Source organism: Quercus lobata, chromosome 10 (genome assembly GCF_001633185.2).
Source record: "Quercus lobata isolate SW786 chromosome 10, ValleyOak3.0 Primary Assembly, whole genome shotgun sequence".
Classification (NCBI taxonomy): Eukaryota; Viridiplantae; Streptophyta; class Magnoliopsida; order Fagales; family Fagaceae; genus Quercus; species Quercus lobata.
Window position 1 is genome coordinate 31,719,118 of NC_044913.1, and position 17,079 is coordinate 31,736,196.

The window sequence follows — 17,079 nt, forward strand, 5'->3', positions numbered from 1 at the left end:
GTTTAAAAATTTGAGTTTAAAATAAAAAGTGGTAATTCAAATTGGAGAAGAGAAAAGAAAAAGTTTAAACCTTAAGAAAAATAAATTACTCTTTTAATTAGTTTATATTTTTTAATTTAAAATTATTTAACTAAAATATAAGGATATTTTAGAGAGTTTAAAAATTTATATGAGGATATTTTAGTACGCAAAATGATGAAACCCAAATAGAGAATTCTATTATTAATAGTATATATATATATATATATATTATTTCTTATTTCTTATTTTTTAAAACATAAATGAATACTTTTTTTTTTTTTTTTGAGAAAGAAGACTGTGAATATCATTGAAATCAGCCATAGTCGGCAAACAATACAAAATGGAGATGTGGAGGAACATCTTCCATCCACACCTTAAAACCTATGACATGTCTTGCATGTTTTGCTAGGTTATGAACAACAGTATTGCCAATTTTACGAGTGTGGAAAAAAGTAATACAATTGACATTCGTTAAGGTATTGGCCGAAGCAAGAATGTGGCCAACAGAAATGAATACCTGATTGGGAAAGAAGAGGGGTAAATCATTATTATTTTTTTTTTTTTATTTGTTTCTTTTCTTTTGAGCAATAGGAGTAAATGGTTGTCAACTTGGGGATGTCCGCTGCTAAAAATTAACCAACAAAATTAAACATGCTCTTTAAAATCCAGCAAGAAGTGCTTTTTTTCAAAAGTAGTCTTACATGATTCAGGCCAAGGAAATTAAAAAAATGGTTTTGAGGGCAGCTTTACTTTAGTGGTTGGCTTTGGACCGGGTCAGGGTTAGCTTGTCCTTTCCTCTATGGATTATTGTCTGTTTTCTTCTGTGTTTTGTTAGTTTTTCTAGGTGGCACTATATAAACCATTTTTTTTCTTTTTTTTTGTGAGAAACCGGCACCATATAAACCTATATACAATACATGTAAATGCGTTTTATTTATAATATTTCTATTTCTATTTTCTTCCTCCCACTCCCCTCAACCAAAAGGTGTGCCAAAAAAGAAAAAGAAAGAAAAAAAGGTCTCCCTCTCTCTCTCTCTCTCTCTCTCTCTCCAAATGAATGGGTGATTGAAAGCAACCGCCCATCTAACAAACGAGTGACATTCTGCAAACATTTGGCACATTTCCAATGTGTCAAAAGACTCAAAAGTCATATTCTGTCACAATTTAAACCTTATGGCGCAGTCTTATTTCATTTCGTACAAATTTAAATTTCGTTACCAACATCTTTATCATATGATAATAGACTGTAAAGCCAAATATGGTCACGTGAGAGATTGATATATTTCCTCTTATCCTACCAAAAAAAAAAAAAAAAAAAACTGCCGAGTTTTTCCTAACAAGGATATTTTATTATGAAATTAAAATTCATTTAAAATTCTAAAGTCTTAAGTGGTTTTCTAATCTTTTATAAAAATAAATAAATAAAGTCTCTAGTGGTGTCTTTTAGTATTTACCGACAGATTAGTAGCATATTATTTATTTTCTTGAAGCCTCAAACCAAGTACTTTTTAGAAAATTCAATCATCTTTTGTAAGAACAAAGGTGATAATGGAGAAAGCCAGCGCGATGATAGAAGCAAAGATGATAACAAGAGTGAGAAACGAAAAGATAGCAAAGGTGATCGACACGAGCAACAAGACTAGGAAAACTTAGGATTTTCTGCTTTTTTGAAATTTATTTGGACTTTGAAAATGTTTATTTGGGAGATTAGTAGAAAAAAAAAATTAGCTTAGAAATTATTTTAAATTCTCAATTTTATTGTTTTTAGGATTCCTTTTGATGAAATAATATAGATCGTTCTGCTAGTATTTCCATTCCAATTAAGTCTGCTAGTGTCGAGTCTGTTCAAAACTCCCTTAATCTCAATAAAAATGATTCCTGATTCTACTTACTTATGGCTTTGAATGTTTTTATTTCTTATATTAGTAATGAAACTTTTAATGATGATATGGAATTAAAACAAGGGTATTTAAAACCCCTAAAAGAATGAACTCAATCAATTAATTTAGGAATTGATGATGATCCAAAGATAGTTCAAATTGGCAATAATTATATATATATATATATATATATATATATATATATATTAGTTTACTTTACCTTTAAAAATATTTTTGCACACCCGACTCACAAATCAACCCAACTCAAAACTGAACAACAACGCATACTAGCCCATGCTTTCCTTTTCATATGCTTTTCATAGTTTTAAAGTTTCATGTGTATGTAGGAATGGTAATTATGTAGCTTATTTGTTAACAAAACATACTCAGGGTATTGAGTATTATGTTACTTGGATTGAGGAGAACACTTATTTTTTAGAACATGCTCTCTCAAATGATGTAATTTCTTTTCGTTCTTGTTAATGAAGTTTAAGTTTCTTATAATAAAATAAAAGCACATATCAGTTCATTCTGAAAATAAACAACACAAATGGCAGAGCTCTCTCTCTCTCTCTCTCTCTCTCTCTCTCTCGGTATCTTCAACTCCAAGGGTAAATAGTGGGTGTTTACGAGTTGTGAGTATTTCTCTTCATTATAAATTTAAATTAGAAGTGTGTGAGTGTGTCTGTTACATGTGTGTGTATTGTTATCATGTTGTAATAACTTTTTGTTATAAAGTTTGTGAATCAAGAAAAAAAATAGTAAAGTTAGTGATTGTTTAAGCATTTGATTTGTTAAGTAGACATTTAGTGTCCCCCTCAAAAAAAAAAAAAAAAAGGGCATTTAGTGTATTATTTATGTATGGATGAGTGTGACTATGTGTGTCAATAATTAATACAATGCCAGTAGGTTGAGTTTTGTCATTTAGTTTAAAATATTTTTATGAAAAACAATGACAAATAGATAATGACAACTGCATAAAAATAAAAATGTTATACAAACTTAACAAAAAAAATTGTCACACTTATCTATATTGACCATAGATAATGACAACTGATAATGAACTATCATATAACGATTTCAAAATATGAAAACTCATAGAAAGAAATTGTAAAACTTCTTTTTTTTTTTTTTTTTTTTTTTTGCTGGTGTTGATAACTCAATATATTCAAATTCTCCTTTTATTAAATTTTGTTTAATTTAAGTTTCTTAATCATCGTTCTAAAAAAATTGGAGCTGCCACTGACTTAAACCAAAATAACATAATAAGACATATAATTAATATAATTCAACATTGATCATTGGTAGGTCCATCTTCATTAGCCTTTTACCTTTGATGCGAAGGATGGCGTGTGATAATGGTGACTGTAAACATGATGGATGGAAAATGAAAGATCCACTACCATACCATGATAGATAAGGATAGACACATATTGAGAAGTTGGAACTAAACTAATGTATGATCTTCCAATCAACATGTACACCTAAAAGGAGCTTCGGTGTATGAGTTTAAAACATGTGATGTTCAAGCTATCGTGCGAAAGGGCTCACATTCAATGCATCCCCCGTGATTCCTCTCTAAGCCACCTTAGAAACTCAAAATCAATCATTGCTTGATCACTTTCAAATGATAATAATGGCCATGTCAATATGGTGTGGCATTATTTTCTTAATTTGGAAAGAAAAATTGCATACCTTATGAGGAAGCATGGTGGTTTACTCAAGATACACATGTAACCCAAGAGTTTTCTAAAACGATTGTTACAAGTTCTTCCATTTCCCGAAGTCTAATTGGATTTAAAGAAACATTTAAATAATAATTCAACTGATATTAATAGAGATTGCACAATCAATTAGAAATTTTGAACAACAAAATGTCTAATGACACAACAAATTTCATAATTGTTTAAATGACTGATTGTGATTGGTGTATAATAAAAGTAATGTCATGTAACCCAAGAGTTTTCTAAAACGATTGTTACAAGTTCTTCCATTTCCCGAAGTCTAATTGGATTTAAAGAAACATTTAAATAATAATTCAACTGATATTAATAGAGATTGCACAATCAATTAGAAATTTTGAACAACAAAATGTCTAATGACACAACAAATTTCATAATTGTTTAAATGACTGATTGTGATTGGTGTATAATAAAAGTAATGTCAATGGTAGTCCAGTAATAGTGCTATTCACAATTTGTCACCTTATTAAGTTATGAAATTTGTTGTGTTTGTAGCATTGTTATTAGAACGAATGAGGATGTGAGGATGTGATTCTACTATATATTCACAGAATAAGAGGCTTTATGAATAGATTTTATCTCTTTCGAAATTAGGAACATAAAGGCTTCCAAATTCACCCGTTAAATGAATTAATTCCTTCGCTGGGCTATTCTGCGGATCAAAACATTACCATAGCAGCTAATGAGACACAGGATTGTGCTTTGATCTAATATTGGTGAAAAATCTTTACAGTTTCATTAATTAGTTGTAGCAAAACTTGAAACCTCAAATTTGAGATTTGAAACAAATAGGCTGAAAATATAAACACAAGTTTTGTGTTATGTGGAAAGAATTAAACCTAGACTCGACTCCTGCATGGCACGTTTGTACCAATTTGGTACATGGTCCACAACAAATTATTACCAATAATTATGCACTTTGAAAAAACTAGAAACTAATCAGCAAATACAACAAATAAAGAATTTTTTTCTTCACAATTTCAAAATGACCGTTTGAGATTCTTGAAATCTACAGAGTCAATGCATTCCAAACCAGCCCTGTAAGGATTCAACAATTTCATAAGCACAGTTGCTTTCTCCTTTGCCTCATCACCACAACCAACCTGTAATACTAACAACAGCTTCTGAAAGGCACCAACTTGAAGAGCTTCTACCAGAACTCTCCCTTCATCCCTTCCTCCATATTTGCAGAGCTTCCAAAGTGCAGAAATTGAATACTCAGTCGCCAAGTCCGATACCCGCAAAATCTTCTTCACCAAGACTGGTACGGTCAAGGCATTACTTTGAGCCTCTTCTCTCCCCTCTTTGCAGCCACAAAGTCCATCAAAAGCACCCAAAGCCTTCTCGCATATGCTTTTGTCAGAGTCAACAAGAATCTCTAACAATAAAGAAACCAAACCGGTCCTAACAAATGTTAATTTGATCTTCTCACTAGAACAAGGAAAAGAAATCAGGTGGAAAATTATCGTGAGGGAAGCTTTTGTAATAATTGGACAAATTTGCTTTCTAATGAATTCAACTAGTATTTCAATCACCCGCTCCATGTCTGAAAGCTTTTCCACAATGTTTTGATCACAAGAAACAAGCTCTTTCAATGCTACTATGGAATTTTGCTTTGGTGAAAGATCTTTGCACCTCAAAAACCAAACCATGCAACGTAAAGAAGCTTGTGTTCCAAAGGATCTTTGGGTTTCAACATCAAGTGGAAACATCCAATTCAGTGCACACAAAATCTCTTCCAACACAGTTGCATTTCTCTCAACAGAGGCATTTGCAAATGCATCAAACGCAGCAGCAAGTCCAGCAGCTGCCCCATTCGCAACGATGCACCTCCTATTTCGATCACTCTCCCCACCCCATTTCTCAATTTTCTGCACCAATTCCAAGCACCTGTATTGATCCAATCGCCGCGCTGAAGCTGCAACACTGAAAAGAATCTCTGAGATCTCAAATGGGGAGACTGGGATTCTCGGTGTTGGAATGCGTTCAACTCCAAAATTCTGTTTCTCCACGCACCAATCTTGGATCATTTTCCTAAGTGTGTGGTTAGGAATCTGATCAAAATTCCTCAGAATCTGATTCGTTGCCGGGCACGTAAAATTCCCGGCTTCAAGCCAGGTTTCAATGCTTTCACGATCATATGTTATCCCAGAAGACAATGTGACAGGATCCTTCATTAATTCAAGTGATATCGGGCATCGAAAATGATTCGGGACCACGAGCTCTACGTCAGGATGCTTTTTACCAGCATGGTGAGAGATTTTGCTTCTTCTCCAACCTAAAACCATTCCTACAAATCTGAGAATACCAACTAAGAACACAAAGAAGCAAAAGAATTTACTAATTTTTCTTCCTGTTTTTTGAATTTTGGATGGAAAACTTTGTGGGTCTAAATGGGGTTTATAAATACTTTATGTGCGTGTTGTGTTTAGCTTTGAGGGCTTTTAAACACGGTGTTCAACTTGAAAGTTCGGACCTCGTAGCATAGAAAATAATTCAATAGAGAAGCATTCAAAGAAAAATAGAGAAAGAATGAGTTTTTGTTTAGTATTAATGAGGTTTTGAATATTGACCGTTGAAGGTTTGAAAAATATAAATATGAATCCAACCGTCAAAGGGGGAAAGGGTAAAAGTAAGCCCTTTTGAGTTCAAACCCACCAAGTAAACGAAGGACATGAGCTGAGGTTTTAGAGTTTTGACGCATTGACCAAGACTCCATCATCCTAGTCCAAATATGCACCCCCAAAGCTTAATTAATTAATATGTGTGATCAAAGTCATAGCCATCTAATTGCATCAAGGGACCTTATAACTTATGTGCTAATTTCCTTGACTGAACACGTTATATAGGTTTGAAGAATTCTATAAAAACAATGTCTATAGACAAAAAAAAAAAAAATTGACAAAATTTCACATCTGCAATTGATGTGACAGATTGTTAGTGATAGATAAAAAAAGATATGGTTAATCATAACACCCATTTTCACAACTATTTTATGTGATAGACTGCAATTGGTTGTTTGTCATTTTTACATAGGCTCATCATTTTTTTTACCACCACTCACAATCAGCTACATCATATAGTTGAGAAAATGGGTATGGAATTGGTTGTGGTCCTAAAATTTTTCAAAATACATTAATAATTAACTCAAATGAGAACTAATTTTCACTAATTTTCACATCTTTCACAACAGTTGAGTCTGTGAAAGATGTGAAAATTTGTGTATGTAGCATTGCTTGTATACAAAATAGTGTGTATATATATATATATATAACTGTAAACTATAGGTAAGAATCACGTAAATTTGAGACTAATAAAGAAAGGTAACCCCGAATTATCTGTGACAGAAATGCTGACAATGTTTAAGTTTTATCTGCTACTAGAGCAATTATCTGGAATTCAAATGTACATAAGTTTTAATGAAGGATTAATATGTTTTATTTCATAAGTTGTTTGTAATTAGCTGTACGCGTATATAAATTGACATGACATTCCTCATAATCTCCAACATGTTTATTATAGGATTGAAGCACAGCTCGGTCTCTAATCCTTTCTTCGTTATTTCCTATTTCGTTTTCCTTCTCTTTTGACATCAATATAGCTCATGAGTTTTGTTTTCACGTTATGATGTTGGAGTTTTAGATCATCAAAAACAAAATTATGTTGGAGTTATAGTGGAAAAAATAAATAAATAAATAAAGATACAGGGAATTCCAATTTGTTCCAAAAAGTTTTAATCATAATAGCTTGTAAATCAAACTTCATTTGAAACTTGGTTGGATAAACCTCCGCCAGAGCTTTCCCAATGTATATCCTCAAACATTCGCTTTGAATAAAAATATCTGACTATTTAAACAACACTAAGAGTACTGAAAATTATTCCTCCAATTTCCTCTTATTTTAGAAGAATATGCGACACATAATATTTATTTAATTTTAAAATGTCACATATCTTATGTTTAAATAGAAATTAGAGGGAGTAGGAGAATTTAACAGGAGTAAATCTTATTCCAAAGAAATACGTCTATCTATAATATCAAAGTTCTAAATCTCTCGTACATATTATAACTATCAAATTATAAAAAGAAAAAGAAAATTGAATAAGCAATCTTATTACGCATTTAAAAACACAAACAAAATTGATGATGACTTAATTAGTTTATGTTGTGCAGATAGCACCCCAGGACTCAAATTAATAACAGTAAATATGCGGAAATTAAATAACAAGCACACACAAAAAACACAAGAATTTACGTAGTTCGGCAAACTGCCTACCTCCACTGAGATGACGGAGAAATTTCACTATAAAAAAAATAAGGAAATACAATAGTGCATAAGAACACTCTTAAGAAACCCAAATCCCAATACACTTTAACTCTCTCTCACCCACAAGACAAGAAAACACTATTCTTCTTCTTATGCGGTTACTGCTAGGGTTTTAGGAATTACTCTAATTCTCTCTATGTATTTTTCTCAATCAACTTTGCCGCACCTAATCACATATATATAGATACATATGTTATGTCGGCTCATGAGATTCCTATTACAATTGGGATTCTATCAACTTACGTTGACTTGGGCTTGGCAATTCAAGCCACACGGCCACATCAACAATTTAAATAATCTAATGTGAGGCATTTTTAAAAATGAGTTTGTAAAATCGAAAAAATATGTTCTTATGTTAAAATTGACAAAAAAATTTATATAAATTGATGCAATTACTCTTATGCATTTATAAAAAATAAAAAATAAAAAATAAAAATCTGATGATGGCTTGATATAGATTTCGATTTCCATCTTTTCACACCCAAAAAAAGAATAGTTGATTTCCACATTGGGTATGGGTAGTGTGATAACGGGCGGATAAGGGCGACCGACAATGGGATGGGACAAGAAGCAAATAGGGAAATAGGGATGACTAATGAGAATGGGTTGACTAGATATTTCAACAGTGAGACCCATGGGCCGTGGCAGGAAGTTGAAACCCGAAACGCGGATTCACAAAATGACACATTCAAACTTACCTCAAGTGTTGGGGACGATGGGGTGTCAGGGTGTCTAATGTGTGTCACGTAACTGTACATGTTCAGCAGTCACGTGATCACTTTGTAAAAGAATTTTGTTGGCATGAACCATTATTATATCAATTCTCCACGGTCTCAATCACGTCTTATATTTAATTATGCCTATGTAAACCACGTATCGTATTACGTAGTCGTCATTGTAGAAAGGAGTTCAATGAACTATTCATACTTTTCCTTGAAAGAAAAGTAAAGCAAAAACAAAAACTTAAAAAGATGAAAAAGAATGAGTAGTTGGATCGACGTTCTATTTAAACTTTGGTGGGTAGGCCGGTGATAGAGTTGAGTAAGTATGAAAAGTTCAAAATTGATTTGGTTAATTGTATTTCAAGTATGTGTTTTTGGTAAATTCTCTTATAGTTGAATAAGAGATTTAGAATTCAAAACTTAAGTATTTATACCAATATATATATATATATATATATATATATATGAGTTTGTGCTTATCATTAAGCTAGATTAACTAATTAAATGTAAATTTAGTTCATTTATTTCTTGAACTAGTTTGAAGGTAAAATTAAAGTTCTTAGATTTTTTTTTTTTTTTTTTTTTTTTTTTTTTTAAATTTGGGAAAGGTTTTGCTGCATAATAGGTTATGTGGTAGTAAAAAGAGAGCAACATGTGTCCAAAGGTCATATGCAATATGCACATGTGGATCCTTAGACTCTTGTCACTTTCTTTTTGATGCCACATAATCCATTATACAGCAATTTCTGTATACAACCTTTTCCTTTGTTTTTAGTTTCTTGAACTTATTTATTTTCTCAATAAAATAAAAAAATAAAAGCTTCTATCATTTCCTGTTTTAAAGGAAGAATGTATTACCTGGTGTCACTAGTTGAGGATGGAGGGGGTTGGCTTTTAAAAATTAACCCTCGCAATTTTTACAAAAAATAAAAAAATAAAATGTAAGTTTATGAATTTCTCTCAAAAATTAAAATCTAGCTTTACCGGTTCATGATTTTAAACTTGCATTTGTTAGGGTCATTAGCAACCTATATCCAAAACATGTCCAACTATATTTTGAGTTGTAATTAGTTCATAGTATCTAGAAGTATGTTTGAAGACTTGAGAGATTACTTAAGGGTGTGCTTGGTTGGGGTAAAAACAGAGAGGATGGAAAATAAGGAGAGGAAAATATGGTGGAAAATGTTATTTTCTACTGTTTGGTTGAGGAAAGAAAATAGGAGAGACAAAAAATAGAGGAGAAAGTTTTCCCTCTGGGTTCACTTTTTTTATCCTCCCAATTTGAGAGAAAAATGGGGAGAGAAAAGTACTGAGAAATACATTTTATACAAATACTCTCTCACCTACCCCTCACTTTATTCACAATGACTTTTGCCTCTTCTCAATAATGTTGCTTTGGCTTATGTGTGTTTTTTTTTTTTTTTTTTTGGGGCAACGTTGCCTCTTCTTTTTTTCTTTTGATTTTCTAGGCAGAAATGTTGCCCTTTTCTTTTCTTTTCTTTTTTTCAAGGCCTGCGCGTGCCTTCTTTTTTTTTTTTTTTTTTTTTTTTTTTGTGGTTATTTGTCACTTTTTTGTTTTAATTGGACATCATTCTTTAATAAGAGTAGATGAATAAATTTATTCAAACCCATTTTTTCCATCCCTCCACTTTTCCACTCTCAACCAAGCAAATAGGAGAGAAAATAAAATCTTTTCTATCCTCCTACCATTTTTTATCCTCTCACTTTTCCACTCTTCTAACAAAACGGACCCTAAGAGTCTGCTATATATCTCAACTACAAGCTTGATTGCATCTTGACTGATCGAGGATGACTTATTTTCTATACCAGCCTCAATTAATCGAGATTCACAAATTCTTTTTTTGTTGTTTTACATTTTTTTTTTTAAGTGAGTTATATCAATGGGTTTTTGTAACCCTACTAGAGAGCCTTAGAAATGTCCATTATGCATGATTTTCAAAAATGTTGTAGAAGTAGAATCCCCTAGAGAGTCGTAGAGAAAACCCTAGCTTCCAACTACTGAACCCATGAGTTAGAAACACAAGAGAATGAGATTTTGTTGTAGCTATTGTGCACCAAGAATTTCATACCAAGAATCATCTTCGACACCAACTATTGATGATTCTATTGTTGTATTATGTGAAGTTATTGCACAAACCTACATCAATCAAACTATTGTTGTATTGTTAGACATAGATTGGGTGTTCTTGCATTGCATAGATTCATGAGATTGAATAGATTTACGAAGTAAAAAGTCCAACTGGGTTAGTATTGTTTGTGCTCACTTGAGTAAGTTCAATGAGTAGCAATGATGGAATCAGGTTATGTTCTGTATTGTAAACTTTAATTCAATTCTATTTTAGTGAATTCTTTAGTTGGCAATAAGCTACTAACCACATTTTGTGTATTTCTCGTTAGGGTTTTCCTATCGTAACCATATCACTATGTACATATTTATTTTTTTTCTACTATACTTTATTATTGTGATATGGTCGTACTTATCACATGCTAAATTGAACTTTTGCACAATTTGCTTGATTAATCAACTTGTTTGATTTCTAAAACCAAGTGGGGTCTAATACTAATATTCATGAATTTTTTGATTGATTTATTATTCACAAAAAAAAAAAAAAAAAAACCTTGCCTAAAAGATTGGTATCCTCCTCAATAAGTCCATGCTATTAGTTGTTTACTTAAATTATTCTCATCTCACAATAGATCATAACCTTAATTATAGCATCCATGAGTTGGTTGACCTAAGTATTTGATTTTTTGCATCCAAATTAGCACCTCTCTCTCTCTCTCTCTCTCTCTCTCTCTCTCTCTCTCTCCATAGATTTAGCTCCACATGATGAAGGTATTCCTACCAAGATCCATTATATACTAAGATATCATAAAATAATAGTGATTATTAAATATAAAATAAAATAAAATAAAAAAAACTAGAACAAACTTACTGAACAATGTATAGAAGATCACATTCATCAAGACTTGAAAAGTTAAAGGTGCATTGGTGAGGCTAAAAGGCATCACTAAAAAATAAAAGTGTTTGTATAAGTGTGGAATGACAAATTTGGAAAATTATCGACCAGGTTTCACCTAATAGTAGCTTAAGGAAAGGTCCAACTCCGAAAAAAAATTTGCTTGATATAGTTCATCTATCAACTCATCAACGGCTAGCTTTGGAGATTTGTCTTTAATGGTGATCTTGTTTAAGAGTATGTTTCGCCTAGTGGATTATAAGGGGAAAATGTGCAATTTTAGATGAAATCACCAAAAAAAAAAAAAAAATTCATTTGGCTTTGCGATTTCTTCAAACCCGCATTCTAAGAAACAAAATTAAACCACGATTTGAAGTTGTAGTATAGAGGTTGCTTTTTAAGAAAATTTCCTTGGATGCCAAGAAATTATACAATAACCTGTGACTACAGAGCCAACATTTTGACCTTGTACTACATCCCTTTAAAAGGATGTCACATTAATAAAATTGATTGCATAAGCCTTCGATGCCATGTAATTGAAATCACAAATTTGCTGCTAACCCCATAAATCTAAGTTTTCTTTCTTCGGAAATTTTATGGTGGATTCAAATTTGAAATCTCAAAATTATTTTGATGCAATATTTGCATTTGGCTCTCTCTCTCTCTCTCCAGTTGAAAGGGACTTTGGATCAACAAGAGTGGAAGAGAGTGACTATGGTTTAGCTTCTTCTTCTCTGCAAATAAACCTACATTTACTGTAATCGATTTACAGCCTCATCCATGTTCTTAGATTTTCAATATGAAAGTCTAATTTTGTAAATGCTGTCGACACCTGGCTTCGATCGAAGCAGAAAACCGCCATCATCGGGCGTTCGTTCAACCACCCACCGTGGCGATGCTCACGCACATGCGTGGGCCCGTTGGAGGCCCCTCTTGATTGGTTGGTGCGCTTGGTATGGTTCGCACAAAGCTTTGGGTGCTCTCTCACTCGATGGAGGAAGGTAGGTCTACCTTTGACAGTGTGGTAGGAATCTTGGTCAAATTTTAGGTGATTACCAAAGGTAAGTGAAGTCGCCACCAATCATTGGGTTTTTCTAAGATGTGATTCGTCACTTGTTTCTAGCTGATTTTATTACCAATTCTAGGCTAAGAAAAATGGCATTTTTCCTAATCTAATGTGGATGGCAAAAAAAAATCTTGATTCTTGAGTTCGGAAGTTTGGTTACGTGTGGGAAAGGTGTTAGGAACTCCACAACGCCTGTCCAAGGACAGTCCTTTATTTTGATAAAATCTTAATTTTCAGAGATTAACAGTAAAAAACATGATTTTGACATTGGCTTTCGGGGCTTTGCATGCATGGGAATTTGAGGTTTGGCTTTTGAATGGGTGTGGTCCCAATCTATGCTCTCCTCAGGCATTCGGGCAAAGTACTAGATTTCCACGGTGAAAATCCAGTAACATGTCACGTTACTTTCGCAATAGAAATTAGGCATCGCTTTGCCTTAGGTGACATGGACTGTGACAATCACACAGAAAGGGGGCAACAGGTATATCTATACATACATCATGCACAATGCAAGCACACAGAGTAGGAAAGTAAATGCCTACATCCCTAGAGTATGGCCCAAAATATAGGTGCAAAAAAGTAAACAGGAGTTGTCATACTCTAGAGATAAGGATGAATGGTATATGGCATGATATACCTAATACAAACCATCTAAGAGAGAAGGAAAGGAGGAAGGAATGGGTTTTAAAAGAGTACATAATCAAATGGGAGAGGCTAGACCCCTAAAATTACCGAACATTGTCGTTTGGCTTGTATCTACATGCTTGCGTCTTTGCCCTTTTTACTTATGCTTGGGAGACCGTGCCCCAGCTCTATGTGTCCTCGCTCCATATGTGTACATGCAAAGGTAAAGACAAGAAACTAGCAGATAAGTAATGGAAGGAAAAGATGCAAAGAGCGTATGAAAGAGGCATAAAGCAAATAAGCATGGTAGACATGGCAAGCAAAGAAACAAGAAAGCAAGCAAACAAACGAGAAGACAAACAAGCAAGAAAGCAAACAAAAGGTGGCGTCCGCGAGGGACAAATGTAGGTTTGGATCAAATGTCCATAACTTCATTGTGTTGAAGCATGGACGACACACTAGCAAGCAAGACTTATGCATGAACATGTAAGCAAGCGTGTAAAAATGCATAGAAAGCTAACGGGTGGCACAAACAAGCATGATAAGCATATCATCGCACAGAACGGAAAGGGAGAAAGGTATGCATGAAGCAACCAACATCATGGTGATGCATCCCAAATGGTTACATCCAAACAAGGCCTCATGGGCGTCGGATGTAACCACACAACCACAAACCCATTAAGGGCGTCAAGCATAGCAAAGCCTAGAACTAGAGAGGCTAACACAAGCATAAAGCATAGAAGCAAGCAAGCATAGACATGCAAATAGAGGTGATCCAAACCCTTTTATGTGGGCCTTGGTGTATGGACGATGACAAAGACCATAGGGTCTAGATCAAGTCCTAACCATTAGGCCGCAGCACAAGAAAAAAAGACAAAGCGACAAAAGGGCTACAATAGCACATGGCATGACAAACACGGCCTAGGTCTAGGCACACAAACATGGCATAGAGTGCACAAGCACATAGATGATGGCATAAAGCATGTAGAGAACAAAGATCCAAGCACATAGGCATGTGTAAACATAGATCTAGACATATAGGCATAGAAACATGAATGTAAACATGTAAAAGCCTAGCATATAGACGTGGAAAAACATGGATCCAAGCATATAAGCATGTGAAGACAAGAATCTAACCCTATAGCATGGAAATAAACACATAGATACATAGATCCAAGCAAGGCATAACCAACAACATCATACAAGCATGTAAACATGTAATGCTAACATCATCCTAGAACAAAAAGAGGAACAAAGCATAGAAAAACATGGCATATAACATAAAGCATGTAGATCTAAACATATAAGCATGTAAGGATGTAGATCTAAGCATGAAACATGGCATAAGGCATAAAAAGCAAGGAGATTTAGGCTAGAAGCACAAATAAAGCAAGCAACATGCTAAAGAAAGCAATAAATCATGTAATTCAAGCAAAAAGAGCAAGATAAATGCTAAAAAAATTTAGAAAGTTAGGGGTGTGGATAGTAGCTAAAAAGCTACATCCACACCCCTAAACCCCAAATCCAAAGTGAAGAACCAAGAAAAAGAAGATTGGGTATAAGAACAATACCTTGTATTTTGGGTGAAGAGAGAAGAATCAAGAGGATTTGACGTGTTTTTCTACAACGTTTTGTAAAATGCTGATATTAAAATTTTCAAATTGCAATAATAAAAAGCAATATTTCTCTTATAAACCAATATTTAATTACTTCTTGCAATTACTAATCCATCATCAAGTAATTGAATTTCGAATGCAATTTTTTTTTTTTTTTTTTTTGAGGAAAATTTTCAAATGCAATTGATATAAACTATTCACATTTGTTCATATAACTTGATTACACCAACAAGTTTCACCAATACTAAATACAAATGACAATGTTACAAAATTGAACAATTTTTTCATTTTAAATCCCAGATATTTTCTTACTTTCACCAAGCATGTACATATGCATAATTTTAACACACACACAATACATTTATACACAATAGATAAATACAAAACTTGAGAGAGAGGAGGATAGCTTGGCTTTGGACTCGGCTATCGATGAAATTTTTCACCTCAGCAAAGATATTCACTCTTTTTTGGTTTTTGGTTCCATTGGATACAATGGTGAGATAAAATCAACATTTTTGAATTGGTATACTTCATTTTCCATATTCCAAAGAAAGATTAAGAGTCTCCAACAAAGGATGATAATGCTTGCTTCAAGATTCAAGCAATCACAAATCCTTTTAAGCAATGAATGGGATGAGTCCACTTTCCCTTTCTTTTGGTCAAATAAAATTCCCAGATTTTCTTGGCCCATAGAAAATTTTTGTCATAGGTTTTCCTGATGATTTTTTTCTTTGTTTCCTTAATTTGATACCCATGTATATAAGAGTGGTGAACTATTGGGCACTATATGAATGTGTGACTTAAGAAAGGAGTGAGATTTTAGTCAGCTATGGCAAAAAATAAAAATTTATATGGGACAAGAAAATTTGGGAATCTAATCTATTTGAAAGACAGGAAAAGTGGACTCATCCCATTCATTGCTCGAAAGGATTTGTGATTTCTTAAATCTTGGAGCAAGCATTATCATTTTTTACTGAAGGAACAACATACCTCTTAGATCTATAATGTTTGGAGTGCCCTTCAAAGTATTTGTCTATCCAAGACAAGGGGGCAAGGGATTACAAGGGAGGAATGCAAAGGAGGTGTGCGGCGATGAGTAGGGCAGTGTCGTGTTTGTTGTCCCTACGAGTGGTAAGTTTAGAGATGATGGTGTTTGGCATTGGGGAAAAATTACCCTAGTCCCATCCTAGGAAGACGTATTGTGATATTCCATAAAACAAATTTTGAAATTTTTTGGATGCAAAATTTTTTTGTGACCTGCCTATTCACATCTCAAATTTGGATTTACTCTAAAAAAAAGGAAATCTGAATCTGCTCTCAAAATTGACAAAGTTAAAGCAAAAAGTCTAAAACTACAAACTTTTCCACAACTTAACCACATGATAAGCAGAAATTGTATTACTTTTCACTAAGCACTAATGGTAAACCCATGTGTAAGTGGTGCATTCCAATTACAATTTGATACTTATACGGATTTTGATAAAGTGTGCGGCCAAGTGTGTGATCCTAGAAGAACTTAGGTTAAAGGAATGTTGGAATAAATCTGATCTCATTCCAACATGTAGTGGTATGAGTTATTGATGATTTTTTTTTCTCAGTGTTTTTGCTCAAAGATCTTTTGGATTCTTTGTGATAACATCTTGCATGCAAAAAGTTTAAGCAATACTCAAAGATCTTTTGGATTCTTTGTGATAACATCTTGCATGCAAAAAGTTAAAGCAATGTGGTTTATGATCATATATTGAAGTTTTCATAATAATAAAAAATTAACCAAAACAGATTTCCAAGTTGTTGTGATTAGTCATTAGTCATATTGTTTATTCTTACTAATTTCTCGTGGCCTTCATTCAATAAAAAGGGGAAAATTATGTGTACTTGGTTGGTGCTAAATGAGAATTTAATGGGACTAGAACAAGTTTGGCGCTAGTAAAAGTATAAATCTCTTTTGATATCAGTTGCGGTTCCTCCAACATTAGATATTTAGATGGATATATGAGAAAAATACATTAACCTTTTTCATTCAACTGACCTCACCAACCTTTTGTATTCATTCATCTAACTCTAAGAAAGGATGATCAGAAATTTGATGCTTGTAAGTTTG

General features: G+C 33.3%; 1 protein-coding gene across 1 annotated transcript; it reads right to left on the reverse strand.

The window, feature by feature from the left end:
- Nucleotides 1–4,379: 4,379 nt before the first annotated feature.
- LOC115965976 (U-box domain-containing protein 21-like) lies at nucleotides 4,380–6,015 on the reverse strand. The gene has a single exon (XM_031085311.1). The coding sequence runs from the start codon at nucleotides 5,929–5,931 to the stop codon at nucleotides 4,624–4,626; it is 1,308 nt and encodes a 435-aa protein (XP_030941171.1). The 5' UTR covers nucleotides 5,932–6,015; the 3' UTR covers nucleotides 4,380–4,623.
- Nucleotides 6,016–17,079: the final 11,064 nt, after the last annotated feature.